This window comes from Capra hircus, chromosome 21, assembly GCF_001704415.2.
Source record: "Capra hircus breed San Clemente chromosome 21, ASM170441v1, whole genome shotgun sequence".
Taxonomy (NCBI): Eukaryota; Metazoa; Chordata; class Mammalia; order Artiodactyla; family Bovidae; genus Capra; species Capra hircus.
In genome coordinates this window covers 57349838-57377825 of record NC_030828.1, presented here as the reverse complement: position 1 = coordinate 57377825, position 27988 = coordinate 57349838, and the positions used below count along the sequence as shown (strand labels likewise).

Here is a 27988-nt window from a genome sequence, read left to right as displayed (position 1 = left end):
TTTTTGTTTCATATCAAGAAATGGATGAAAAGAGGCTACTGGATCCAGGGTTGAAAGTTCGTAAAGGCCTCTGGGATCATACTCTGAAGAACCAGCAGATGGAATGCCTGAGTGACTGAAGAAAATGGGTGCTAATGCATCTAGCTATCCTCATTCATGCTCCCCGAGGGTAGGGGGAAATTCTCAAGCCCAGCAGACTTTTATAGGTAACCATTTCAGTTTTTTTAACCTCATTTTCTTCTGTGGATATAAATAGGATTGTGTTTTCAGTGGTCTTTTTGGATGAAAAGAGGGTTGAGCTGTGGAAAAAGTTAATATATATAATAATTCTGCAGCATCCATGTTTCTTTCCTACCAGGTGCAAATCTGGCTTATATGATTCTTATCCTACCCGAGCTGCTGTAGCACAGTTGATCTTTGATTGTTTCTTGTGTCTTGTTTCATTTGTTGTGCCCATAGAAATTTAGCATTTTTTTACAATGAATAATCTGCTCTGTTTTTCCCTATTCCTTATTTAATATAAAAATGAGTTATTTGAACTTTTTAATGTTCCTTTATAAAAACAAAAATCACTTTTACTTGAATGGTTCAGAAATGTCTGTAAAAATTTTAGCACAGTATGTTAAACTGAATGTTGAAAATGACTGTTAAGAAAAAAGAACTAAATTTTCACTTGTTTAATTTCCTTCTTAGGGACATCATCCTATTCTCAGCAAGGCTATGGTTGTGAATCAAAATTATATAGTCTTGACCATGGCCATGAGAAACCACAAGATAAAAAAAAGAGAACCTCTGGCCTTGCCACCCTCAAAAAGAAGTTCATCAAGCGTCGGAAATCTAATCGGTCTGCTGATCACGCCAAGCAGATGCGAGAACTCCTCTCTGGTTGGGATGTTCGAGATGTCAATGCTTTAGTGGAGGAATATGAGGGAACTTCAGCCTTAAAGGAGCTTTCTTTACAAGCCAGTGTGGCTCGACCAGAAGCCCGGACATTGCAGAAAGATATGGCCGATCTTTATGAGTACAAGTATTGTACTGATGTAGACTTAATATTTCAAGAAACTTGCTTTCCTGTTCATCGTGCCATTTTGGCGGCAAGATGTCCATTTTTTAAAACACTACTTTCTTCCTCACCTGAGTATGGGGCAGAGATCATCATGGACATCAATACAGCTGGTATAGATATGCCCATGTTTTCTGCTTTGCTCCACTACCTTTACACGGGAGAGTTTGGAATGGAGGACTCAAGGTTTCAAAATGTTGATATCCTCGTTCAGCTTAGGGAAGAATTTGGAACACCAAATTCCCTTGATGTAGATATGCGTGGACTCTTTGATTACATGTGCTATTATGATGTCGTCCTTAGTTTTTCTTCAGACTCTGAACTGGTTGAAGCTTTTGGTGGAAATCAGAACTGTTTAGATGAAGAGCTTAAAGCTCACAAGGCTATTATTTCAGCACGGTCCCCATTTTTTCGAAATTTATTACAAAGAAGGATACGGACTGGTGAAGAAATCACAGACCGAACTTTGAGGACTCCCACAAGAATTATATTAGATGAGTCCATTATACCAAAAAAATATGCAAAAGTGATATTACACTGTATGTATACTGACATGGTGGACCTGGCCGTTTTGCACTGCAGCCCCTCTGTGGGGAGTCTCAGTGAAGTTCAGGCTCTCGTCGCAGGGAAGCCAAACATGACCAGGGCGGAAGAAGCCATGGAGCTTTACCACATAGCACTGTTCTTGGAATTTAACATGCTTGCACAAGGTAACGAAATTCTGATTTTTAATTTTAATCTTGATCTCTGGAATTGCACATTTGTCTGCCAGATTGAAAGCACAACTATCATGTTCCATGATTTCAGTGTTTGGGATGTGACAGAGTCAGTTTTTTCAAATCTATAGTTACGACATCTGAGACAGAGTGAGGGTTAGTGTTAATGTAGCTCTTCATTTGGTATTAAAACCAAGCATTCAAAACTAATGATTAAGAATAGATGAGACTTGAGGCTCTTTCTTCCCTAATGTAAGATGATAGGTGTGAAAATATGTAATTACCCAGCTACTGCTCTGTCTGCTCTTGAGCTTTGAGCTAGTCCTGTTTCCCAGATTTCAAGGTTATTCTTGGTCTGAGACTCCTTGGGTAATTTAGATTCTCGTATATATACTCAGTGCCTTATTGATACTTAAATATTTAGAATAAGAATGAAAGTTCATTACAAAAATGAAGATAGTCTCATTTAGATACAGATGTATTTGAATCAAAAAGTTGGGCAAGGTTTCTGACTTATATTTTTTAAATATTCTCTATCTTTTCAAGTTCAGCTGTGCATCAAGCAACAGCTTATGGAGTATAAAGCAGTTTGTTCTTAAATTCATGTGTCTTCTTCATTTAATTTAAAGTAAATTTACTAAGTTGGAATGACACATTTTTTGTGTTATAGGCAAATAATTGCACTACAGCTACACTAGAAGAATATATCTTTTAGTGTATATCTGTGGTAAACCTTAGAATCATAACATTTCAGAGCTGGAAAGAGACCTTCCGTGGGAGAGAAAGGGAATTTGCTGTCTTGACAGAATGTACTCTTAGCTTTCTTTGATTATACATTAAAAGTAAACAAGCTATATGACATGAAGGTACTTCAGAAATGTAGCTGATGCATGTTTGCTGAAAAAACACTAGAAGTTGCAAATTAGCAGAGAATGTTAATGATTTGGGTAAAAGATATATATTTAAATAAGGAAAACTAAGCACATTTTTTAGTTTGGAAAAAAATCTGTATTGTGTGGCTAAATCAACAAGTCAGTAGAACTTTGGAAAAAATAAAAGCCCCAGTTAAATAACAGTGTCAGTAATAAAATGGGAGAGATTATTGAAAGACATTGATAAGCACAAGTGAAAAAAGTTGAGATTTCTATTACATAAAGAATCTTTTAAAAAATCTTATTTTACCATTTCCTATGTAGTAGTAGTACTAATTTTGTTTTATTGCCAAGTCAGGATGTCATTAAAATATTTTCTTGCTATGAGTAACAGTAGACCATTAGATATCAGACTATAGGAAAATATGTTATCAAAAATAACCTAGCAGCTTGCCCTACCATTCTTTCATTCTGTAAAACCAAATTTGTCAGAAAATGCCTCTACAGAAAAACAGTTTGCAGCACTACCATAAAGGTGTAGTAATCTCTCTTTTCTCAAAATGGTTTTATTTTTGAAACATTGAAATAATAAGAAACCAAAGTGTATTGTGTATACTGTTTTTAAAACTGGGAAAGCATCCCTTGGTATAGTTTTTTTGTTTTGTTGTTAAGTTTTTAACAGAAAATAAAATGGTGAACTGGCTCTTGGGATCTTGGATAATATTTGATCTAGAGTGGTTTTTTCTTTTTTATGTTGAGTTAAATTTTTATATGTATAATTTATCAGTAGCTAGAAATTTTATTTTTTGGAGCACATTTAGAGCTATAAAACTACTCCTTGGAGAACTTTAATTTTGGTTACTTAAAACAAGCAAGCAAATATTCCCTTAAATTTGAGTATAGATGACTCCCTATTATTCAAATTCAAATTTTTCATTATTCAGACTACAGAGTTTGAGTTACTTGATGTTTTGTTTTTTTGCACACCGTGTAGGCATTACCTTTCTCCCATACTCATTAGACTGTTCATACTAGGGTTTATATATAGCCAATCATAACCAGCACAGTTTTACCTCATTCCCATGGGAAGGAGACTATTTAGTCACTTGAAGAGGGATTTTATACCGTAAAACTTAAGATCTCAGGCTCTGAAACCAGACAAACTGGATTTGAATTCTTTACTATCATGTTTTAACTTGTTTAACCTTAAAGTAAGTCATCTCTAAGCCCCTGTTTTCCCATTTGTGAAATAAGAATAGTAACACTATGAGGTAGGATTATGAGGATTAAAGGAAGTAATACATATCAGGCAATCTGAACAGTGCTCAGGACACAGTAAGCATTCAATAAATGTTAACCGCTAAATGAAAATCATCACAGCATGTATTATTCACTACCACAGTCTCTTCTAAAACTAACTTTTTAAGTTTGAAAAAATAACTTTTTTAATTATATAGACTAAACCCCGTATTGAGACTAGTTTGCAAAATTTTTTAAAGTAATTATTGTTTTTAAGACTTGACTGTAATTTTATCCCTAGCAAACTGGTGCATACCATTTATCAGACTGTTGTATCTGGCCATTTGTCACTCAAGTTTCAGCTAGAGTTCTGCAAGCATGCTGAACCTATAATGCTCTGAGGCATCTCTTATGTGTAGGGAATTAGCATCTCTCCACTGCATTTAGTGTGGTACTAGTTACATACCATTGTGGAGAAAGAATTAAGAAAATAGTCCCCAAAATAATTTTCTGTCTTCTATGACTCATTTGAAGACTCCTGGTTAAGAAAGCCTGTGAGACTAGCCTGGCAGCTTGAGTATAGGATCATATTGTTCTCAACCTTGTATCCCCAGTGCCTGGGGCATAATAGGCACTGAGTAAATGTTTATGAACTAATGACTGTTAACCTTCTTATTCCAAATTAGGTTTGACTTTAAAAATTAAAGCCCAGTTTTAAAAGGAGGCAAATTCTATCAAGGGAAGCTAGGACCTCGAGACAACATATGCTCTTCAAGGTGGAGAGGTGATTTAATAGTTTTAAGAACATCATAAAAAGAGGCAATATAGGCAGGCAGCCAGAGTAATTTGGCAAGTGGATAAAAGGGAGGATTCTTGGCTTACATTGAGAATGTGTTTTATTCAGAGAAGTAGGCAATCACTGTTAGGAAGGTGAATTAACAGGTAATGAGGCTTCAGCTTACTCATGTCTGCTACCCTTTATTAAGCTCCCACGAATACATGGTTTAGCACTTTTTCATTCTGCTTCAGTGATCCACCTGTCTGTTCTTGCATTGACGTCGTTTGCAGCTAGGTGGCAAATCCTGACCTGCCTCCTCAATTCCCTTCTAAACACAAGAGTCCTGAGGTTTATTTTCAAAGAAAGGAAAATAGATTTCGCATCTGGAAATAGCTATAAAGAAGGGTGGGGATAAGACACAGGATTGAGATCTGGAATTATGTGAAAGCCTACACACTCTACCTTTCCCTGCTCTGGTCCAAACTGGACAGATACCAGACAATAAACTGGTGCTCCAGAAGTGGTCTATATGAAGAGCATATAGACCTGCTTTGGGGTTTCACGATGAAATGATGCTCAGTAGTTATACAACGAAAAAGCCCGTTTGCCTTCCTGATGTCCTACAGGGAAGACAGCAGTCAGCAAGCCTGCTTGTGCAACAGACCTTCCAAATAGCTGTTCAACTGCCTTTAGTCTTCCATATAAAAACCCATCCAGGGTGTACTGGATGTTTGAGAAAAGCTTGCAGATTGAGACAGAAACAAGGACACATGCTAGAGGAAACACTCAATGAAGGGAGAGAAGAAAATGTCAATAGAATCAAAATATCCTTACATAAAAGAATAGATTGTTGAATAATGAGACATACCTAAGATGCTATAAAAGTGAAAAGAGGAGCTTTTAGAAATGAAAATTATAGGAGGGTTGGAAGGGAAAGTTGAAGGAATCTGGAAAGTAGAACAGATTAGCAAAGAGCTGTGCACCAGTAAGAAACGAGTGTTCATCCAGAAACTGTAGCATCATAAATAATGGCTGTAGAATATATACTAGGGAAAAGGGAAGAGAAGACAGTATCTAAGGAGTAATGTAATAAATACTGCCAAAGCTAAAGGGATTTCTGTATTTCAAAAATTTCATCCCTGTCACTACAAGATACCAGAGAAAAAGAGAAGATTCCAAACTCACTGGGAGGTGAAAGGGTGAGTTCCATACAAGAAATAGGAAACAATGATAGTGAACTTTCCAGTAGCAACAACTGAATGTACCTTTAAAAAGATGATGGAAAATTGTTTTAAACACAAAGCCAAACAGTCAATCAAATGTCAGGCTAAATAAATGCATTTTCCAGTCATGCCTCAAAAAATTTTAACCCTACTCAGGAAGCTACTAAGGATGTATTCCAGTAAATGATGAAGTAAACGAAGAACCAGAAAGTATGGGATCCAAAAAACGGGGTCTAACACCAGAAAGAAGAAAAGGAAATCCTAGATACTAGCTGTGCATTAGATGTAGTGGGTATCTAGTCTAGACTGGTTGAGGAGGAGGAGAGTCCCCAAGAAGTAGATATCTTGGAAGAGACCAATTGCCTGAATGTTTGAAAATTAAGTGACAAGTGACATTGAAAGAAGTATTACAGATCTTTTGGTACACTTGTGAAAAATTAGCTGTTGCTAATTTATTAAAAGTGAAGCAAGTGAGAAAAGAGGAAATTAATGATTTCCAAGAAAAATTTAAAGTTAAGTATGGAAGAAAATATAATTCTAGTACACAGTTTGGTTCAGCAGTAAATAGTATTTAAGTAGTCACTATGATTTGAACACTGAGTGTTGGTTTAATAAAATTTATAAAATTATAAAGAGATAATATCAGAAGATAGATACTAAAGAGCATAGTTGCCTCTGGGAAGCAAGACTGAGTGAAGGAGAGATAAGGGCAGAAGGTTTTGCTTTTAGGGTACACTTTTTATTGCTACTAAGTATAAGACTTTCTGAATTATGAGCCTATATTGCTTTGATTACAAATTTAATTTTTTATAATAGAGATGTGACATCAGTACCCAGAAGAACCAGCAAGATCTGGATTGGCCATGGTCCTAAAGAACTAGGGAATTTATCATACCTATCAGGGCTGTTAACTAATGAGATCATGCTTATAATTTTGGTCTACATGGAGCCTTTACTTTCCTCTCATTTGGTTATCTTGACAACCTGTGAGTATGGTATGGCTCAGAAATTAATAACTAGCATTTTCCCAGTCTTGTAAGTGATGAAGCTGTGAGTCACACCAGCTCTTCCAACCTGAAGCCCAGGAATCTGGGCATGGTGAGACAGGGGAGCAGTGTGAAAAACAATTTCTAATAATGGTGAGAGGCCACTGTGGCCTAGTTGTAGGAGCCAACCAAACTGGTGTAGGAACAACTCAGAGCCATCTCAGCTGTGAGCATGTTGGGACTGAACCTCTTGAGGGTGGGGTAAGCACGTACGTGGGGCATTCTGGGCTAGCTGGGTAGGTCACCACTCAGCTTCCGAGCACTTAGCCAGAGAACAGAGGGCTTTGTGCTGAGCAGGCCATTCTTTCCTGGATAGACAAGTATTCCCAGGTCAGTTACTTGACTTTTTCAGCAGCCCCGAGTGAGGAACTCCTCCTTTGCGTTGGGCAGTTCTTGCCACGTAGGTCTTGATAGAAGACCAAGCCCACCTCCCAGTGTTTTCTCAGTCTTCTCTGTGGTCAGGGCTCCCCCACACGACCTAGACTTTCTGAATCTAGAGCGTTGATGGCACCGAGACTTGGGGACTGTGGAGAATTCTTTCTGGGAGCACGGTGGGAACAGCAACACCTAGTGGAAAAGCAGAGAAATCAGTGTCAGTGGTGCCAGTGATGGCATTCACTGTCCGGGAGCAGCTTTGGCCCGGGTCCCGAGGCCACACTAGGTCCTCACTGGGCTGCTCTGTGCTGTAGGACTCAACTCGCAGTCTTCCTTTGTTGATTGTACTCTGAGCCTGCTCTCCAACTTTCCCAGCAACTCTGGGCTCACAGTCTCCTTTCAGATAAATTCCTTTTCTGTTTAAGCCAACTGAAGTTGTTTTCTGTGGTTGCAGCTTAGAAGCCTAGTTCATAACAGTAACTATATTGAAAGACCAGTGTATAAAATTCCAAAATAAATGACTAGATTGGAGGAGCTTCAGATGAAGGACCAGGTGTTTAATCACTGACTGTATACAATGACCTTAGAATACACTGCATAAACAGCTCTGAAAACGTGAGAACAGTGAGAATATATTATTTATTGATTTGTAATTCTTTTAGTAAATACCGACTCTTTAGAGGAACTATAGATTTTCTCATGAACTTTTAACAACCCACAGGCTGATAGAACTTCTGTTTCCTTTTCATAAATACTGTTGAGTTAGCACCAGCATCTGCATGCATATTCCAGTCAGGGACATCTTACAGTTGTGTGCTCTAAAATACAGATTTGTTTTTTTCATATTGATCAAAAATGTATTTTTCAATCTTTGGAATATGAAATTTATTTATAGCTTTAGTTCCAAAATAGCTTCTGAAATACATTGCCCCTGTTTTTAGTTGTAATGCATGTGATTATACTTTATTGAATTAAAACTCTTAACAGAGAAACAACTGAAAGCAATGACCTAATTTTTTCTCTTAGCAACTTGGTCAGATTCCAGGAGTATGTGACTTGAAACAAATACAGAATAACAAAAATTGCCCCCACTCTAATCCATTCCTCCCTCTTCCCATCCTCTCCATTGTCCCCATGTTAACACGCTCCCTTCTGTCTCCGTTTGGTTGCTCTGATAGTTCTTTTTGCTTCTCCCTCTAATTGTTTGCTCTTCGGCAGCTTAGTCTGGATATACTTGCTAGAGAACAGTGGAGCTAAGTTAAATACCATCATCAGTAAATCAAAGTAGTAAATACAGATTTCAGTTAAACATGGGATATGGTTGAAGAGTCGGACACCACTGAGCAACTGAACTGAACTGAACTGATGGTTGAAGAATTAATCTGTTTCAGGAATGGCTGTTCAAATGACTCAAGTTATACATCTTTCATCATAATGAAATTTAGCATTTAACTCAAAATTGTGAATAAGGTTCCAATGTGTAATATTTAAAATATTTAATTCCACATTCTATTTTATAACTTAAACTTTTTCATATAGACTGTAAACTCTTTACGTCTGACCCTCTGCGCACACTGTTCTTTGGTTTTGTAATATCTTTGACTTTGTTCACTAAATGTCCAAATTCTACCCTTGCCTTTAAGACCAAACTCATATGCGACTTCCCATGTTTTGTCTTAGGCATTTCAAATTAAGTGTTCCTGCTTCTTGCAAACTTCAAAAACACTTCTTTTATCATTCTTTTAGGTTTTTACATCTTCTGACTTGTTTTGAAATTAACCTGTGTAACTTTGCTCTACCAACTTGTATCAACTATATTCTCTAAAGACAAGTTCCAAATCTGAGTCATCTTTGAATCACCCAAAGAACCTAACACAGGCCTTTGCTTTTGATAGACTCTCAGTTATATATTTTGAATTACCTTTAGTACCCATGCAGACTGCATAACTTTTTTCTTTTAAAAAAGGGGAGAGTGTAATCAATGTTTACCCCTAGTTGTAAAAAAAAAAGAGAACAGTGAGCCTAAATCGAGGGGATAAATATGAAGTATTATTATAAAAATAAATTTAGATGTAGTCTAAGTGATGTATAATTCTATGCTGTTAAACTCAATTTTAAGTTAAATTTCTAATAAAATTGTCTCATCAGCTCTTTACTTTCTTGGTCCATGCTGCTGCTGCTGCTAAGTCACAGCAGTTGTGTCCGACCCTGTGCGAGCTTTCCAGGGACTGAAGAGCAATCCCAAAGGTCAATGCCGAAGAACATTAGAACTACCACACAACTGTGCTTATTTCACATTCAGTTCAGTCAGTCCCTGGAAAGCCTTTAATCAAATCCCTCTGGCTCTGAAGGCCAGATTCCCTTGGGATTCCCAGTCTCTCTGTTGGATCCTCAGGGTGGGAATCCTGACTTGGGGTTCAGAATGTAACCTTCAGCAATAGTGTGACAGCTTCCTTGGTATTATTGTTCTCTAGTCTGTAGGTCACCCACCTGGTGGGTATGGGATTTGATTTTATCATGATTGCCCCCCTCCTACCATCTCACTGCAGCTCCTTCTTTGTCTTTGGATGTGGGGTATCTTTATTAGTGGGTTCCAGTGTCCTCCTGTGGATGGTTGTCCAACAGCTAGTTGCAATTTTGGTGCTCTTGCAAGAGGAAATAAGCATAGGTCCTTGAGCTCCACCATCTTGAACTGCAAGCATATGCTGTTTAATGTCATTTTTACAGCAGCCCCATGAAGCTTGCAGAATGGGTCTTCCATTTGCCCGGAGAGATTCAGAGATGCATAACAATGCCCAAATTTAATGTTATTAATATTTTATAAATATGAAGTCTGGAGTTAGATCTGTGTTCTCATACTGCCTCTGCCACATACTAACCATACAAATTCTGTCTAGGTTCCTCAGCCTGAGCTCGTTTATTCCTCTTAATAGAAGTGCAGGCACCAAACACTATGCCTGGCTCACAGTTGGGCTTTAACATATGGTTTTTAAATTTATTTACATTAACTCTTAGTAGACAATTTCTGGAGATAAGCATTGAGTTATTTTCCTTACACATCATTTGACAGCACAGTTTCAAGTTTCCGAAGTCTAAAAAGTTTACCAGATTAATTAAGACTTTTAAAAAAACAATGATACAGTTGCAAGAAATATCCAATGTTAGATGGCAAAACAGAGCCATTAAAAAAAATGGTACATACAGTGTTCCCTGTGGTGGTGGGCTTTTTGGCGTAAACTCCCATTTTGCTTTGATTCAGTTATAGTCCCTTTTTCTCTTAGAAACACTGAGAAAATGGCCTGAATGGGCCATTTCCTAAAGCCCCAAGTTATTTTTATTTTTCTAACTCTGCCATGGTCAGATTTTGACTACTCCTCTTATGCCTTCTGTTGCCAAGAAGTGCAGAAACTAATGCAGTCTAAGATGCATCTTAGACTGATACATGGAAAACAGGATATGGAGAGGGTATTAGTGAGTGAGGAAGGAAAATGACAGAAGGAAAAACCTCTGTATTGAACAAGTCTCCTGCCTTTTCAAACTCAGTTTTGAAATACAGAGTTGCCATTTCTGCCTTAAAACCAAATATTGCACTTAACTCCTAAAAAATCCCAAGTAGAAGAACTCTGACCAGATACAACCATTCTGCCCAGTTCTGGTTTTGGAAGTGGCTGGAGAAAACTGTTCCAGAAATTCAGATAGATTAGCATATTTAGCTGTTACTATGTGCAAAACATTGGGCTAAACTTGTTATGTGTAAGACCTCCCTTAAGCTTTACAGTAGCTTGTGTGGTAACTGCTATCATCCTGCTTGTTTTAGAGATGAGGAAAGTAACTTGCTACTTCTCGAAGGCCACGTCTACTGATGAAAAAATGGGCTGCAAAACAAACATTTACTGAGCACCAACTCTGTGTGAAGTAGTGAAGCTTCTATTATATATATGTATTTTTTGGTGAGGGGCTTGGAGGACGGGATCTTAGTTCCACAACCAGGGATCAGATCTGTGCTGCCTGCAGTGGAAAGACAGAGTCCTAACCACTGGAGCACCGGGGAAGTCCCTTTACTTTACACTTTAAGAAACTTTAGACAGTGTGTTCAGTAACTCATCGATTAACCATGTTTTCATCTACTACCACTCCTTTCCCCAAATGCGTATTGATGACAGACTTTGAACAGTTTTGAGTGTTCTTACAAACCTCTGATGTTTGAATGTGTGTGTATATTTCAGTTCATCTCTTGTTCTGTTGCAACCAGTCCATTCTGAAGGAGATCAGGCCTGGGATTTCTTTGGAAGGAATGATGCTAAAGCTGAAACTCCAGTACTTTGGCCACCTCATGTGAAGAGTTGACTCATTGCGAAAGACCCTGATGCTGGGAGGGATTGGGGACAGGAGGAAGGGGGGACGACAGAGGGTGAGATGGCTGGATGGCATCACCAACTCAATGGACATGCATCTGAGTGAACTCCAGGAGTTGGTGATGGACAGGGAGGCCTGGCGTGCTGCAGTTCACTGGGTCGCAAAGAGTCAGACACGACTGAGTGACTGAACTGAACTGAATACACGTTATCCTGTGTCTTACTTTTTACATACTTAATAAACTTTGGGAAAATGATGTCAGTAAAGAATAGCTACCTGGGCTTCCCTAGTGGCTCAGAGGGTAAAGAATCTGCCTGCAGTGTGGGAGACCCAGGTTCAATCCCTGAGTTGGGAAGATGCCTTGGAGAAGGGAATGGCAATCCACTCCAGTACTCTTGCATGGAGAGAGGAGCCTGGTGGGCTGTTGTCTATGGGGTCGCAAAGAGTTGGACACAATTGAGTGACTAACACTTTATTTTAATAACTATATTTTTGTTTCTAAAAATAAAAAGGAGATGCCCTGATTGGATATTCAGATAATTCAAATAATAAAAAAGTTGTTTTAAAAACTCTTTAGTCTCACTCCCCAGTGAAAAACACTGTTGACGAATAGTACCTTTTTATAAATATCTCATGAAGACTGAATCTTAGAGTGTTAATTTATGGACCTGCTAAAATATTCAGTGAATATAAACTGACTAGAAAGTTCTTGCCTCAAAACTATTTTTTCTCATATTTAGATGAAAAGGAGTATCAATTTCTATTATAAGTTAACATGAGCTGGCCTCACTAAATATGTCTCCACTAAGGGGGTAGCTTTGATACATTACAAGGCTTTGAGCTCTGTTTTTGTTCTCGTCACTAAAACATTTTTATGTTTCATGCTTAGCGTGGACATGTCCATAAGACTTCCAGTAAATGTTTTTACATGTCAAGGCACTTGAAGGTGAAACATCCACACATCTGAAAGTTGTGCCAGAAAACTGAAAACACTGTTTGCACACTTACATGTCTTTGTTTTTAACCAAGTTCCTCTTCAACCGTAATAGGCCCCTGAAGTGGGTTTATTTTAATACTGTTTTCACTGTCAGAGTTACGTCCTATTAAAGTTTCCATTGAAGAACAATGCTGGTACTTCCACGGCAGTCCAGTGGTTAAGACTCTGTGATTCCACTGCATGGCGGAGCTGGTTCTTTCGCTGATCAAGATCCCACATGCCAAATGGCTCAGCCCCCAAAAAAAGACGGTACTGAATTTTGGAACCTGATTCACTGAACTATTGTAGAAAATATGTGGGCCTCATATTGGTTTTCTAAACCTTGATATCTTTCTGAGCTTATATCTAATGAGTTTATATCTAATTGTAAAAGGTTCAGAAATGTATGATTAATTGCTTTTTTTTATGCCTCATCTCAAATTCTGGATTGATAATTTTTGTTTGTAAGTGTAAGTAAAAGTATTAAATATCTGAAGTCTTCAGTGGTGTGAACCCCCTCCTAACCTACGTTTTAATTATCAAATTTTTAGAAGTACTAAGTGAAATAGAAGTAGATAGAATGTTGTAAACCTGGTCATTACAATAGGTCTGTAAACCTGAGAGAATAATAGCAGCCTGAGTTTTCAAAGGTAAAAATGGAACATTGTGGAGGGAGAGAGGAATATAACCTTTAGATTCCAGTGGATCTTTCTATAGAATTAGCACTGTGATTCCTAGACTTATCCATTTAGCAACCACTGAACTCTTACTGTGTGCCAGACTCTGAGAGTAAAAGTAATGAATTAGATAGTCTAGTGGTGGGTGCCAATAGGCAGTTCCAGTGTGTAAATGCCCTAATAGAGTAAAGCCCTGAACAGTAGGGAGCACATAGGAAGAGAGAAGCCCTAACTTCAATATATGGAGTTAGGGAAGGAGGGACAGTATCTAGAAGAACTTTACAGAGAAGCTGTGACCTGGAGAATGAATAGGAGTTAAGTAAATAAAGAAGCCCATATCAGGCAGAAGCAACTTCAGGTGGCAAGGTCTAGAGATAAGTAAGAGCAGGGCACTTCTGGTTTTGTGAGGGAGGTTGTAGGGGTTGCAGAGATGAGAGAGAGGTGTGATGTAGCAAGAAACGAGGCTGTAGCAACCAGCACAGCTAGGTAATAAAGAACTTGGTATACCACGCTAACGCGTTTGGTTTAATCCTGAGCATGTGACCTGATTAAATTTACATTTTCTGAAAGATGTCTTCGGTTGCAGCATGCAGGTGGAGACCATAAGAACTGTTCCAGAAATAGTGTTTTTATTTTAAATGTATACTTTCTTGAAGCAGATAAAATCTGTGTAAATTACACATCAAAAATTACTATTCTTTTTAAAAGTTCTGTGCTGTATTTATGTGTTTATTCAGTAGAATTTTTTTGAACACCTATTTTTTTTGCCAGGTATTGTGTATGCTTTCAGTTCACGATGTCCTCTGTGGTAGGTATTATCTCTATTTTACAGATAAACTGAGGCTTGAAAATACTGTCACTGGAGGTTACAACTAGAAAGTGTTAAGGCCAAGGTTTGAATCTTGGATTTTCAACTCTAGACCTACTCTTTTCTATTTGAAGGGGAAAGGGAATAATATTTCTGTAAGTGGAAGTCATCTGTGAGGTGCATTGTTGCAAATGGAGCATACGATTATACTGAGGAGGTAACTAAACCAGTAGATATCAAAAACTTTTCTAAAAATCGTTTATTACATGGCTCTCCCTCAAATGCTTTGGATTTTTCCCTTACTATGATGATGGAAGTAAGGTTACTAACTTAATATTTTGTTACTAGTGGGAAAATGGCCTAAGAATAATAAACAAGTTCAGTTCATTCCCTCAGCCCTGTCTGATTCTTTGCAACCCCATGGACTGCAGCACACCAGGCTTCCCTGTTCATTACCAACTCCCAGAGCTTACTCAAACTCATGTCCATCGAGTCGGTGATGCCATCCAAACATCTCATCCTCTGTTGTCCCCTTCTCCTGCCTTCAATCTTTCCCTGCATCAGGATCTTTTCCAAGGAGTCAGTTCTTCGCATCAAGTGGCTAAAGTATGGGAGTTTCAGCTTCGGCATGAGTCCTTCCAATGAATATTCAGGACTGATTTCCTTTAGGATGGACTGGCTGGATCTCCTTGCAGTCCAAGGGACTCTCAAGAGTCTTCTCCAATACTAGTTCTTCAGTGCTCAGCTTTCTTCATAGTCCCAACTCTCACATCCGTACATAACTACTGGAAAAACCGTAGCTTTCGCTAGATGGACCTTTGTTGGCAAGATAATGTCTCTGCTTCTTAATATGCTGTCTATGTTGGTCATAGCTTTTCTCCCAAGAAGTAAGCATCTTTTAATTTCATGGCTGCAGCCACCATCTGCAGTGATTTTGGAGACCGCTATTTCCATCGTTTCCCCATCCATTTGCTGTTAAATGATGGGTAATAAACAAGGTATAGGTATAAAGGGGTAATTTTTGTGTTTAGATAAAAAGGCATGAACCTCTGAGTTTTTCACATACTGAGTACTAGGGTTGATTTTATGTAGCATTTTAACAAGTGATCTGTAAGGGACCCCAATACATTTAGGTTGTCACTGGCCATTTCTGTTCCCTTTATGATCTTTGCTCTGCTCTCTTAAGATTGTGCTCATTTCCTACCCTCTCTCACCCCTACCCCTACAGATCCCTGTACTTGCTTTTGAATTAGAATACCCCAGTACAGTGAATGCCCTCTTCAAGAAAACCTAATTACAGTAACTGTTGGTCATTCGTTAAGTCGTGTCCAACTCTTTGCAAACCATGGACTGCAGCACACCAGTTATAGTAATAGCTGCTACTTATTTAATGTTTATCATAAGGTAATGCGCTAAGTGCTCTGTGTATATTATTTATCCTCAAAATAACCCGTGAGGTAGGATTAGGAAACATTTTTTCAAATGAGGAAACAGGCAGAATTTCACATATCACACAGCTATAGGGAGTTGGGATTGGGTCTCAGATCATGGTGTTGGGTCTCGGATCAGTCTGACTCTAGTGGTGTATCTTGACATCTCTCTTCCAGATAGATGCCTGAACAAAAGAACATGTGTCAATTTCGGGGAATTCAGGCATCCTGTAGATCCCAGAATTAGATCTCCTTGCATTTTAATTTAGCAGAGGCTTATATAAAGTATCTGTGTCCAGAGAATGGACATCCCCATGACTGCTTTTCCCTTTCAGTATGCTATTTTCACCCCCCAAAATGCTAAAGAATAAATAATTTAAAATGTCATATTAGAATTAATAGCATAAACATTAGAGAAATACCAATCTGTATTTAACTACATATCTTAGAGATTTTGTTTGTTTCCTTTCATGGTAAAAAGAGAACCCTTCAGTCTTTTATCACTTGTTGTCTGTGTGCTTTAGCCTCCTCCTCTAGTTACCAAAGTTGTTATGTAGATATTTTCAGCTTCTTTCACATCTTTGTCTGTTTCTCCCTCTCGCATGGCTTGGCAGAGCTGGAAGAGGGAAGAGTACCAGCACTGTTTGTATATTTTCACACACAAGCAACGTGAATCTCAGTGATTTGTGTCTTCCATATCAAAAGGGAGTCATGTTCTCAGAGCAGAGAACCTTCTGATTTCCCTCCCACTATCTGCTTGCATTTTGTGGACAGTGATTGATCTTATGTTGAGCACTGAGGGAAGGAACTCTTGGCACCTTCCCTAGCCTGGTGTTTGTGTTGTTTTTTTTTTTTTTGAATAGATAATACATTCAAATGGAGCAGAATTCAAAAGGGGACTCATCAGAAGGTCTCCTGCCCTCTCAACTTTCTGTTCCCCAGAGACTAGAGACCTTTTACCCTGCCAGCTTTGAAGAAGTCAGCTTTTGTGTTATATGATGGCCTGTTGAGTGGACCGCATGGAAAGAACTGCAGGCAACCTCTTGGAGGAGATTGTGAACCCTCAGCTAATAGCCAGCAAGAAGCTGGGCCTTCAGTTATACAGCGGCAAGGAAATGATTTTTGCCAGCAACCTGAATGAACTTGGAAGCAAATTCTTCCCTAATTGAGAATGTGAACCTAGTTGACACCTTGACTGCAGCCTTAGGAAACCCTGAGGACCCAGGTGACCTGAGCCCAGACTCCTGACCCACAGAAAATAGGAGATTTGACTTAACCCACTATGTTTGTGATCATTTGTTGTATAGCAACAGAAAACAAATACATTATTTAATCTTCTGACTTTCATAGGGTAGAATGGTTTAATATCAACAATTTCATGTGATTTAACTTAATTAGAGGAGAGCAGTAATTTAAATCCAGTTTACCACAGAGTCTTCAAGGTGCTAGCCAGCAGGACTTCTATAAAAGACTCAGTTCAGGAAAGATGATACAATTAGCCACAACCCCAGCTGCTGCAGTTGGGTGGAGGCTTTAATTGATAATTCTCATCATAACTGTATCACTTGGGTTTCAGCCAGGGAAGCTGAGCAACACTGACTTTCGGGGTAAGAGAATCATTTTAGGAATTGGTCCTGATACAGTTGTGGGAGAAGCTGGGGAAGTGAAGGTCTGCTGTGGTGGAAGGGGTTGAACGCAAAGGAGTTAACAACCAGTCAACCTGGGAAGCCAAGGATGTCGAGGCAGTTGGGTGGGGCTGCACAGGGGAGAGTGGCCTGTCTGTGGGTGCAGCCAAGCATCTGGTGGGGGCCTGGGGCCAGTGGTGTCACCAGAGCTGCAGCTGGGAGGGAGAGCTGGATGCGGAGTGCAGAGAGCAGGGAACAACTAGGATCCAGGGCCATCTCCGGGTCTGCCCTTCACCACATCTAGCTTCAGGGATTTTTAGAGAGTGATGGCTGCTGCTGCTTCCTTTCACATCATGCATTTCTGTTTTGGCCAACTTTGGGGATGATTGTGGAAAAGAGTTTTAGCTTAGAGAAGTTTAAACAGTACAGATCAGCACAATCTCTGTCTTTCATCACTGCACCTAGATTTTCTTCCTGCTTTGCCAGCATTTCAGCAGGTCTAGATAGCCTGCCAGGTGAGAGGACCCAGACCTTCATCCCAGAAGTATCTGCAATTGCCCAGGTTCCGTTATCACTGAGCAGAGAAGCACCAAAAGGTGCTGCCGTTGAGTCCCTTGGATTCTGGAAGAGCACCTCCCTGCTCCTGTTGTCCTGTCCCACACCTCGCACCCTGGCCCAGGACTCTCAGTAACCACTCCCACAGTATTTACATCCAGGTCATGCAGTTCTTTGGGTGTATATGCTCTTTCTTCCCAGAACAGGGACTGTACTTTCTCCCTCAAACTGTGATTATGCTCGAACAGATCCTGATTATTGGTTTGGAGCTAGTGAGAGGAGGCCAGGGCAGATACTAAAGAGGACAGCATTGTCTTTTCAGGCACCTTCAGGGTCTTCTGGCAAGAGAAGGGTGCTGTCCTCTAGCAGGGAGTTGGGAGCAGGGTGCTGCTTCTCCCAGCCTGGAAAGTTCAAGTGAATCTTGGGGCTTAGCATTCCTCATCCACCAAATAGCCCCTTTCAAGGTTTCTGTGTCCAGCTCTTCCTCTCAGGATCCACATTTTGTCATAGATTTGTCAGGATTTTGTTCAGATCTTCTTCATAGATCTGATACAATTAAATCTTGAGCCTAAGTTTTAGCAGTCATTTCTGCAGCTCTAGGAAATAAGGGTATCTTTGAACACCAATCTAGAAGTTCCCTTGTTTTGACAGAATTCTTAGGCTTAAAGAGTGACTGTCATTTTCTTTTTTCATGACTTCTAAGCCAGCCAGCCAGCACCAGGTCCTTAGAATCACTCATGTTTCCGTTCAAGTGCAGCCACAACCACTACTACTAAACTAACACTTCCCTTAGTAAAAAATCTTAGTATTGTCACACTGCAACAGGCAGGGGTTGCCACCATCCCACTTGCCATTAGGAGTGGGGTCCTCTGTGCCATCTTACCAGGGAATGATCTACTTCCAGAATCGTTCTCAAGAATCTTATTTCCTGGAGCCACTTGGCTTACTATCATAATGTGAGTGTCCCCTCCCATTCCCCCATAGCCTGTGCTGAAACAGCCTAAAACAAAGGCTTGCTTGCAGGAAGTTAATTTGGTAAGGAATCCCGTGAACAGGGGAGAACTGGGGGGAATGAAACCAGGGAGGAGGAAAAGCAGCAGAAGAGTGGCCCATAGTGTTGGTTACCAGTGGAGCTTATGGGGCTTCAAGCCTGCCAGGAGCCTTGAGGAATTTTGTACAGTCTTCTTTAGAATGGTCCTCCTGAAAGATGGCATAGAGGAGTGTTTATCTAACCAGCTGTCAGGTGTTGCAGAGTCCTGGGACTAGCAGTGAAAAGCACTAAGGCATAGATTGACTTGTCTTCTCACCCACATGTCTGATGCTCATTTCTGCCTTGGATCTGGAATTCTGGTTGCCTTTTTAAAACAGATGTACAGGGATGATGTGTTGATAGTGGTGTCTTAGAAAGCAAACCTTTCAACGGTGTGATCATTGTGGATTAGAATACTGAAGGCATGGAGACAGTCGGAAGCTTTTCTATAATTAAGGTGTGAAGTACGGAGTATTTGAACCAAGGTGGTGTCGATAGAAAACAAAATGAATCAAATTGTGTTTTTGAAGGAAGAATCAGAAACGTTAACTAGTTCGTTTCATGTGTGTATATGAGGGAGAGACAGAAAGGAGGGTGAATTGGCCCAGCGGATTGAAGATTTCTTGCCTAGGAGAAGCAGAGTGCTCATGGACAGGTCGAAAGTGAAAGTGTTGGTTGCTCAGAGTCATGCCAGGCTGTTTGCAACCCCACAGACTGTAGCCCACTAGGCTTCTCTGTCCAGGAAATTCTCCAGGAAAGAATGCTGGAGTGGGTTGCCATTTCCTACTCCAGGGGATCTTCCCAACCCAAGGATTGAACCCAGGTCTCCTGCATTGCAGGCAGATTCTTTATTGACTGAGCCACAGGGAAGCCCCATGAACAAATGGGCTCCTGAGTACATTTAACGTGATCCTCAGAACTCTGATGGCATTATTTCATCCTGGGTGTAAGGAAGTGAGACTAACAGAGCGTGGGGTGCTTTGATCCAGGACTTATCACTGGATGATAAGTGAGAGCCAAGAGTTAGTGATATAATTACTTGAATTCAGAACCCCCAGCTCTGTCTACTACTTCATGCTTCTGTCACTTCCCACTTGTTTCATAATTCCTTCCCCTAGGATTTGGAATCAGTTCCATACAGTTTAGCAGGAAAGAATTGAAGCAGCTTTTTTCTTGAGCCTATTTGCCCTTGAAGTCTTAATTCTAACTCAGGTGCCACTGAAGAGTCACCACTGAAGTGCCTGCTCTAAGGCCAGCCTTCCTCTAACCTTACCATATTGCTTTATGCTGTGGGGCAAGCCATAATCTCCTCCATAATTCCTCTTCTTTCTTCCCCCTTGTCTATTTCTTTCTTCCTCTTTCCAGCTCAAACCCAATATGAAATTCTAAATCTGGAAGCCACTTGTATATTTTCTGATGGCTATAAGCCAATGAAAAGGCTTCCCACTGATACTGGAGAAACATAAATGACGATGTACCTGGGAGTAATGAAGAGTATGAGAGCATCAGTAGAGACAGATCCTGACAGTGTATTCCGAAAATCTGTCAACGTCGAAGTATATTTTGGTTATCAGAGGTACATGGAGAGGAGAAAAACAAAAATTTTCATGATAAAAACAGAAAATGGCCCTATTTAACTTTCAGAGTAACACTCATTGGTATCACTAAATGTCTAATTTGTTTTACTTCTTTGTATTTCTGCCTTGATCATTCATGTTATGTAGCTCAAATTTTTGAAAAGAAGCATTTTTGTCATCATTAAGGATTAGAAAGAAAATATTCTGGTGAAAGAGAGTAGAAGAAAAGGATTAAAAAAGTAGGAGATGGGTATATAAAATGGAGTTATCACAGAAGCACGAAAGAACTGTAAAGTGTTTACTTCATACTCTCTGCCAGCCTCACAGCAACATCATTGACCATCTCCTGCCTGAGCAGAATACATGGGCATCGTTGAGATGTTAAATGTCTAGGCTCCAGATGAGTTTTTCCGTTATGAGGAAATTGTTGAAAGCTTTTGATTCATCCAAAAAGTTCTCTGGTTTATTAGTCAGCCATTGCTATATAACAACCACCAGAGAATTTCAGTGGCATTTAACAAAAAACATGTTTCTCACAAATTTCCAGGTGAGCTTAAACCCGAGCTTTAGGTTTGCAGCAGCTGGGGCCACTCTGACGGCCCCCGTGGTTGAGTAGGACTGGCAGTTCTGTTCCCGCTGCTGCTCACTTTCCTCCTGGGACCAACAGACTAGCTCTGTGTGTTCTTACCATGGCAGTGGCAGAGGCAAGTGGGCAAGCCCAGTTCCCAGAAGTACTTTCGAAGCCTGTGGTCATATCACATTCACTAACATTTAATTGGGCTTCCATGATAGCTCAGTTGGTAAAGAATCTGCCTGCAACGCAGGAGACCCTGGTTCAATTCCTGGGTCAGAAAGATCCGCTGGGGAAGGGATAGGCTATACTGGAGTACTCCAGTATTCTTGGGCTTCCCTTGTGGCTCAACTGGTAAAGAATCCGCCTGCAATGTGGGAGACCAGGGTTTGATCCCTGGGTTGGGAAGATTTCCCTGGAGAAAGGAAAGGCTACCCACCCCAGTATTCTGGCCTGGAGAATTCTAAATATTTAATTGGTCAAAGCGGATCTCACAGCCAATTCCAAAGTCTTGTTGCAGGGAAGTAACACTGCCCATTGAGGGGTGGTGGGGATCAGAAGGCTAGTAGTAGGGACTATGTCTAAACAGTAGTCTAGCATATGTGGACAATAGTCTCATAAGCTCTAAACTTCTAGTTTAAAAAGATGAAGTAGTCATTCTGTGTTATTTAGTTTTATTTAAAGAAATATATGTAATATTTTGTCTGTAGTGAGGAAATGTAGTCGGTGAGTTCTGTAGGGAAGAAGAGCGAGCATGCCCTCTGGAAGTTAATTAGGACCAAATGGGAAGAAACAGTCTGACTTCCATATATCCTGAAACTGACAGAGGGGAAAGGATTTTAGATAGAATGGTGCTACTCACTGTTCAGCACTGTTCTAAGTGGTGTGTGGCTCACAACAAACTGGAAAATTCTTCAAGTGATGGGAATTCTAGACTACCTGACCTGCCTCCTGAGAAATCTGTATGCAGGTCAAGAAGCAACAGTTAGAACCGGACATGGAACCATGGACTGGTTCCAAATTGGGAAAGGAGCATGTCAAGGCTGTATAAGTTATTTAACTTATATAAAGAATACATCATATGAATTGCCAGACTGTATGAAGCACAGCCCTGGAATCAGGGTTGCTGGGAGAAGTATCAATAACCTCAGATATGAAGATGACACCAAGAACTAAAGAGCCTCTTGATGAAGGTGAAAGAGGAGAGTGAAAAAGCTGGCTTAAAACTCAATATTCAGAAAACTAAGATCATGGCATTCAATCCCATCACTTCATGGGAAATAGATGGGGAACCAGTGAGAGACTTTTTTTGGTGGGGGAAAAGGGGCTCCAGAATCACTGCAGATGGTGACTGCAGTTCAAAGACGCTTCCTCCTTGGAAGAAAAACTATGACCAACCTAGACAGCATATTGAAAAGCAGAGACATTGCTTTGCCAACAAAGGTCCATCTAGTCAAAGCTCGGAGAAGGCAATGGCACCCCACTCCAGTACTCTTGCCTGGAAAATCCCATGGACAGAGGAGCCTGGCAGGCTACAGTTCATGGGGTTGTGAAGAGTCAGACATGACTGAGGAACTTCACTTTCACTTTTCACTTTCATTCATTGGAGAAGGAAATGGCAACCCACTCCAGTGTTCTTGCCTGGAGAATCCCAGGGACAGAGGAGCCTGGTGGGCTGCCGTCTATGGGGTCACACAGAGTCGGACACGACTGAAGTGACTTAGCAGCAGCAGCAGTCAAAGCTGTGGTTTTTCCAGTAATCATGTATGGATGTGAGAGTTGGACTGTAAAGAAAGCTGAGCATCGAAAAATTGATGCTTTTGAACTGTGGTGCTGGAGAATAGTCTTGAGTGTCCCTTGGACTGCAAGGAGATCCAACCAGTCTATCCTAAAGGAAATCAGTCCTGAATATTCATTGGAAGAACAGATGCTAAAGCTGAAACTCCAATACTTTGGCCACTTAATGCGAAGAACTGACTCATTGGAAAAGACCGCAATGCTGGGAAAGATTGAAGGCGGGAGGAGAAGGGGACGGCAGAGGATGAGATGTTTGGATGGCATCACCGACTCTATGGACTTGAGTTTGAGCAAGCTCCTGGAGTTGATGATGGACAGGCAAACTTGGCGTGCTGCAGTCCACGGGGTTGCAAAGAGTCAGACACAACTAAGCAACTGAACTGATTCAAAGTGGATCTGCAATGAGAGCAGATTGGTGAGAGTATGCATTTTAAAACTTTTATAGCAATTTGACATTGCCACAGTATTCAAGCAGTGTTTCTACTGAATTTTACTAACATATTGGTTCATGTTAGATTGGAAACTTAAAAAGAACCAAACTTAAAAATCTGTTCCTTGATGCAAGATAGTTTGAGAAGAGCTCAGATAGACTTTCCACTGACTAGAAATGAATACTTCCACTGCACGTAAATGGACTTTCTGATTTATCCATTAGTCTTTGGGATTTGGGTTATCAACACTTCATCACCAAGAATCTGACCATCTTTGAGTGTACAGTAGTGTTTTACAAGACTGGTCCAGATTTTTCCAGGGAAATTTCTTTGTATGAAGCCTCTTTGTATCTCATTTCCTAGCCTTTCCCTGCAGCATCCATTTGACCTTGCTGCTGTAGTATTTACATTTTCATTCCATTATTGACAAATTTGGTGAAAGATAAGTTACCACTAACTGAAATTATTTACTATAACATGAAAATACTAATTTTGACAATACTAGATAAATCTCTTTAAAATGTCCCTTCCACCTTTTTTTAAATTTTAGCCCAATTTTCTTTTACATTTCTGAGTTAACATCACCATGTTTGGTGAATTTATAAGGTGCTTTTCTGTTCATGAGAGAGGCAGTTCTAAGTGAAGAAGTTATGTTGAGCGTTGATTATTAGAAGACCTAAGTTAAGAAGCATGACAAGGAAAGAGATTTTTAGGATGGAAGGAAAGGATGTTTCATTAAGTATGACTTTCTTCCTGGCTGTATGACCTTGGGCAAGTTAATTCGTCTTTGTGAGTCTTAGTTTTCTCATCTGTAAAATGGGAATTATAATATTACCTTCTTCAAGAATATTATCAAAATTAAGCACGGAAATGTTAGCATTATGTTTTGTTTTTAATTATCTACCAGGTGTCAGGTGTTATAGCATCAGAGATAAAGGGGGGTCACTACCCCAGAAGAGCGCTCAGTCTGACAGAGGAGTCAGACAAATATGTCAGAAATGTAAACTAAACTAGTATGAGAATTTAATGCTATTACAGAGAGAAACACAGGACATTGTGGAAGATTTTAGGTAGGAGGAACAACCTAACTTTTGACTTAGGCTTTGGGGAATGGGCTCAAGGTAGGCTTTTGAAAGAGGCAATATCTCAGCTGACTCTAAAAGAATGTGGAGGAGTTATGAAGGAAAAATTAAGAGACTCAGGGTGCTTGAGTGGTTTGCCCAAAGTGACTTTTCTGCTTAATGCCCAAGTTGGGGTTTCAAGCCAATCTGATTTCAAAGTCTGTTTTTCATATCATGTCTTACTTCTTTGTAAACCTGAAAAGTTTAAACACATGATGTTATCTTTCTCTTTCTTTCCTCTGCCAGTATCCTGGTTTTAGTAGGACTGTGACACATTCTGTTAAATAACCACTTTTTCTCTTTTAATTTGCCCTGTTTTGCCCCCAAGCACATCTACCAGATTGCCTTCGCCGTCATGGTGATTCATACTGCTCAACTCTACTCCGCTGCCTGCTTTAAAACGACAGAAGTCCTCCACTGGCTGCTGGGCGAGGCCTGTCCTCCTCAGCTTGGCATTCAAGACTTACTGTAAAATCATGAGGACTGTCCAGGACTTCCATATTTCCCACTTTTCATGACCACATATTCATGCCTCTGGTGTCATTTACATGCAGATATCACTTTATAAGGATGCCATTTTAAGGTTTAGATTAAATTAATCTTCAGTCTTTAGATTTAATTACTCTCTTACAACTGAGTGCTCATGCAAGCACACACACACTTACTCTATTATTTCTAAAAATGATTTTATCATTATGACCAAAAGAGCTTGGATGCCATCCTTCTTTAGTTCCATACCCAGCATAACGGTTCTTGGTTATTGCTGCTGTTTAGCTGCTAAGTCATGTCTGACTCTTTTGTGACCCCATGAACTGTTGCCCACCAGGCTCCTCTGTCCATAAGATTTCCCAAGCAAGAACACTGGAATAGGTTGCCATTTCCTTCTCCAGGGGATCTTCCTGACCCAGGGATCAAACCCGTGTCTCCTGCATTGGCAGGTGGAGGCTTTACTGCTGAGCCACCAGGGAAGTCCAAGGGTTCTTGGTACTCTACCCATAATGTGAGGAGCTAAGCTCTGCTCCTACGTTTTTTGGAGGGATCTTTCTTCTAGAGGGATCCTTTTTTTTGAGGAGAGGTAAGGAGAACAGTTCTGATTGTTAGCTACTACTACTACGTCACTTCAGTCGTGTCCGACTCTGTGTGACCCCATAGACGGCAGCCCACCAGGCTCCCCAATCCCTGGGATTCTCCAGGCAAGAACACTGGAGTGGGTTGCCATTTCCTTCTCCAAAGCAGAAAAGTGAAAGTGAAGTCGCTCAGTCGTGTCCGACTCTTCAAGATCCCATGGACTACAGTCTACCAGGCTCCTCTGTCCACGGGATTTTCTAGGCAAGAGTACTGGAGTGGGTCGCCATTGCCTTCTCCTCTGATTGTTAGAAATTTCTTTTTAATAATGAGTCAGAATCTCCTCTTTTACCATCCATTTGTTTCCCAGGACTTGCCCTTGGAACCATAGATAATTGGTCTTTTTTTTTTTTTTCTGACTCATGAGGTTCCATCAGACATTGAAAGGTAGCTCTTACGTCTCTCCTTGGGTTTCTCTTACATAAATCAATAATAATATTGTTTGTTCAGAGCTTTTTTCATTAACAGGCCTCAAACTCTTCACTGTACTTTTGCCCTCCTCTGAGAATTCTAGGGTTTTGTCGTTGCTGGTCCAAAACCACAGGGCTTAGAACAGAACACAGCATCCAATAGGACAGCAATGCAACATTATTCCTTTGATTATGACTCTATGCTTGTGTCTTAAAAGCCTGTGATTGTTTTAGCTTTATAAAAATCATTTCACCTTTGGCATTCATTCAGTTAATATACCCAGATACTATCTTTACATAATGGTTGTAGTTAAGCTAGCTCTTCTTGTCATCTACTCTGCAGTTGACTCTTTAAATACAGAACTTAAGATTTTTTTAAGCTAGATTTCACCTTCATTTTGATCCATCTTTTTAGCTAATTTTGACCATTTTATCCAGTGTATTTTTAACTGTGTTTCCCAGCTTGAGGTTATCTCAAGACTTTGAAGCCTACTTTCCAACTTGATGAACATCAGAAAAGTAGAGACTCTCCACTCCATCTGAGGAGTTGACCAGTGCTTCTTACCCATGATTCTGTTAGCCAGTGTTCTGTCACCCCTCCACATCTTTTTGTCTTACCTTCAAAGATCTCATTTGTACATTCAGCAAATTTTTATTCAGTGCCTACCATGTGGAAGAAGATACAGTGATATAGTGAAGACAGGGTCCCCATCTTCTCAGCTAACAATCTAGAGACATCATGAAGTGTTCTGTTAAATGCTTTACAGAAATTAGGTTACACAGTTCTCTGTGATACTCGGTTTCTCTGTTGTCATATCAAAAGGGGAGAATGTATTACTTTTTACAAACTGTATATTGGCTCCTAATGATCATATATCACCTGAAAATGGGAATCGTTATCATTCTCTTTTCATGGGTTCACAAGAACTTTGAGCTTGGAAAGTCTCCAGAGTTTATTCCTGACCTTTCTATCTTTTATCGTATCTTTTAAACCTCCAAGCTCATTAGAGAGCAGCCTGTTTAGCTAAATTTGTGGCGGTGGCAGTGGCATCTGATCCCCCCATTATTGGGATTCTTTTTGTATTTTATGGTAAACTTAGTTGTGAAGAATGTCTGTCCAACTTTAGCCATTTTCCCTTACACAGTCTTTGTCACTCCAATTCTGTTTGTGTTTTATCTTTGTATTTTGAAATTATTTTTCCTAAGGAAAATAGCTGACTGTCCTCAGATGTTTTTCTTCTCTTCTTAAAGCACTTAAAGTGTCATAGTCACTTTCTCCAGGATCCTGGTTCTTTTTACTTAAACCTTGTATTTCTTTTTAGTTCAACCAATGAACAAAAAAACTGCAGTACTCTAAAGGATGAAACTATCAACAATGGAAAGTGTTGGTTTTTTACTAGAATAATACCAAAAACAGATATCCTTGTAGTTCCTAGAAGATAGCCCACCCATATCCCTAAGTGTGGGTTCACTTATCCGTCAGGTGTCATTGAAACCTCAACTTGCCAGTTCCCACAGCTGTGTCGTGCCTGCCTATTCTTCCTTCTTTCCCCGTTGGTCTAGTGCTCTCTGCTCTGTCTTGTACAGATTTTGAGTTGCACATAGATGTTTATTTTCTTAAACAATTAAGAGAATTCCCACCTTTTTCTGTAGATCTTTGTGGAACAGCAGATTCCCTGTAGTTGTCAAAATCTATTACGGTTACCAGTTGCTACCCCATCCCATCAAGTCTTGGTGACTTCCATGAGATATTATTATCTCTGTGTTCTTTTTTCCTATTGCTACTTTTACGATTGGTGTCTAACACACTAATGTTCAATAATATTATGATTAATCTCAAGAAGTGTTTGCCTTTTCTTTTAGGCTGTGAGGATATCATTGCTGAAAGCATCTCATTAGATACCTTAATTGCCATCCTCAAGTGGAGCTCTCATCCATATGGCTCTAAGTGGGTGCACCGACAAGCTTTACATTTCCTCTGTGAGGAATTTTCCCAGGTCATGACTTCGGATGTTTTTTATGAACTCAGCAAAGACCATCTGCTTACTGCTGTCCAGTCTGACTACCTACAGGTAATCATTTATACACCTCTCAAATTCATTGTCATTCGTCTGTGCACCAGGAAGCCCATCTGTATTCGGTTATTCTCCCACCCGGGAGATCAGCCCACCCAGGAATGCCCTCTTC

General features: G+C 40.0%; 1 protein-coding gene across 2 annotated transcripts in view; it reads left to right on the top strand.

The window, feature by feature from the left end:
- Positions 1-27988, top strand: part of BTBD7 (BTB domain containing 7) — an 83823-nt gene that overhangs the window by 30340 nt on the left and 25495 nt on the right. For both annotated transcript variants that reach the window (XM_018066325.1, XM_018066326.1), the window contains exons 2-4: positions 19-206; positions 694-1773; positions 27665-27873. In XM_018066325.1, the coding sequence (XP_017921814.1) occupies positions 125-206; positions 694-1773; positions 27665-27873 (1371 nt within the window). In that variant the 5' untranslated portion in view covers positions 19-124. The remainder of the gene's footprint in view (positions 1-18; positions 207-693; positions 1774-27664; positions 27874-27988) is intronic.